Source organism: Mus pahari, chromosome 7, assembly GCF_900095145.1.
Source record: "Mus pahari chromosome 7, PAHARI_EIJ_v1.1, whole genome shotgun sequence".
NCBI classification, from domain to species: Eukaryota; Metazoa; Chordata; class Mammalia; order Rodentia; family Muridae; genus Mus; species Mus pahari.
Genome location: NC_034596.1, coordinates 93,294,806 through 93,296,540, shown reverse-complemented (window position 1 = coordinate 93,296,540; position 1,735 = coordinate 93,294,806). Strand labels below are relative to the sequence as shown.

Sequence of the window (1,735 nt, the reverse complement as noted above, 5' to 3'; positions counted from 1 at the left end):
GAAAGAAAGAAAGAAAGAAAGAAAGAAAGAAAGAAAGAAAGAAAGAAAGAAAGAAAGTCCTTACCAAGCTCACATTATTTTCATCCCTATTTCTAACTGCCCCATCTATGGAAAGAGCAGTGCAAGCCAGAACTACAGTATTTTAGGAGAGATTTATCCAAGCTAATCTCACTACTAAAGGACAGACTTGAGAAAGGGAAGAGCCTCCCGGAGCTAAGCCTCATTTCAGCCTCCTGCCCTGGGTCCAGTGTCTCCCACAACCCTTTGCATGTGCTTTGTCAAAACAGGTGAACTAGCATTCCACCCACATAGAGGATGACATCTGTGCGACCTCTCTTTGAACTTTTGATGAGTTTGTCTCCCCCTTCCCCACTCCTTTTCAGAATAACTTGACGTTTACAGGTACCATCAGTGGTGATGTCTGTGTGTGGAAAGATCACATATTGTGCAGAGTGGTGGCTAAAGCGCACAATGGGCCTGTATTTGCCATGTACACCACCCTGCGAGATGGACTGATTGTGACCGGTGGCAAGGAAAGGCCGTGAGTCCCTTTTCATATCCTAGCTGACTGTTTACACATTCACTGTCTTCCCAAGGCTTAGTGAGGTATTGGAGGCTCTTCCTTCTAGGCTGTGCAGAATAAATTACTCATGTACTTCTCCTTCATTGTTATCTATGTAGATTCTTTGGATTCTCTGAATTCTTACCTTAATTCACTTTTCTGATTTTATTTTTCATTTATTTTTTAAATTTATTGTGTGGAAAGGGATGGAGAAAGGTACTTGCCCCAGCCCATGTATAGAAATCAGAGGACAATCAGTGGGAATGGTTCTCTCCGTCACTGTGTGCATTCATTCCAGAGGTCAAACTCAGATCATCAGGCTTAGAGTATCTGTGCCCACTGTATCATCTTGCCAGCCCACTATTGGACATTTTACATACACCTGAACTGCAGCCAGAGTTCTACTTGTCTGAGACAGGCGTATGCAGTTGTCCCTCTGATTAACAATGGTGTCCCAGTCGGACATGGTGGCGCACGCCTTTAATTCCAGCACTCGGGAGGCAGAGGCAGGCAGATTTCTGAGTTTGAGGTCAGCCTGGTCTACAGAGTGAGTTCCAGGACAGCCAGGGCTACACAGAGAAACCCTGTCTCGAAAAAACAAACAAACAAACAAACAAAGAATGGTGTCCCAAATCCATGTTTGCTTGCATCAGTATTGCTGACAGAACATGAAGGGAACCCTTTACTATAGAACCCAGGTTGCATCTTGATCCCCTGTTATCTCCCTACTGTAAGGCTTCTGTAGCTATGAGCAAAGAGTAAGAGAGTGCTGAAGAAGGCATTGGGAAATCGTTCTTCTAAGTCCTCAAACAGAAATGTGAGGAGAGACCTTGAAGTCACTTTCAAGTACCTACACTAACCAGATACTTAAAACTGATTTGTAGGCTGAGGTGAGGGCTCAGGGAGTAAAAGTGCTTGCTCTATGTGCCTGATGACCTGAAGGTCAACCCTAGGACCCAAAAAATCTGGAAAAGCCAAACAAAGTAGCACAAGCATTTGTAATCCCAACACTGTCCCATGGGAGAGGCCCAGCCAGACGATCATTTGGATCATCTGCAAAGAAAGATGTCTAAAACATGGTGAAAAGGGAAGCCTGACACCTGGAGGTGATGGAGGTGCACACTGACCTGTGACCACACACCAAAACACACACACACACACACACACACATAC

The 1,735-nt window shown here is 44.8% G+C and overlaps 1 protein-coding gene across 8 annotated transcripts in view; it reads left to right on the top strand.

Annotated features, from left to right (window-relative positions):
* Eml5 (EMAP like 5) overlaps window positions 1-1,735 on the top strand; it is a 114,225-nt gene that overhangs the window by 101,143 nt on the left and 11,347 nt on the right. For 6 of the 8 annotated variants that reach the window (XM_021201910.2, XM_021201909.2, XM_029540726.1 and 3 more), the window contains one exon: window positions 384-541. In XM_021201910.2, the coding sequence (XP_021057569.1) occupies window positions 384-541 (158 nt within the window). The remainder of the gene's footprint in view (window positions 1-383; window positions 542-1,735) is intronic. The other 2 variants (XM_029540727.1, XM_029540729.1) reach the window with 1 other exon arrangement.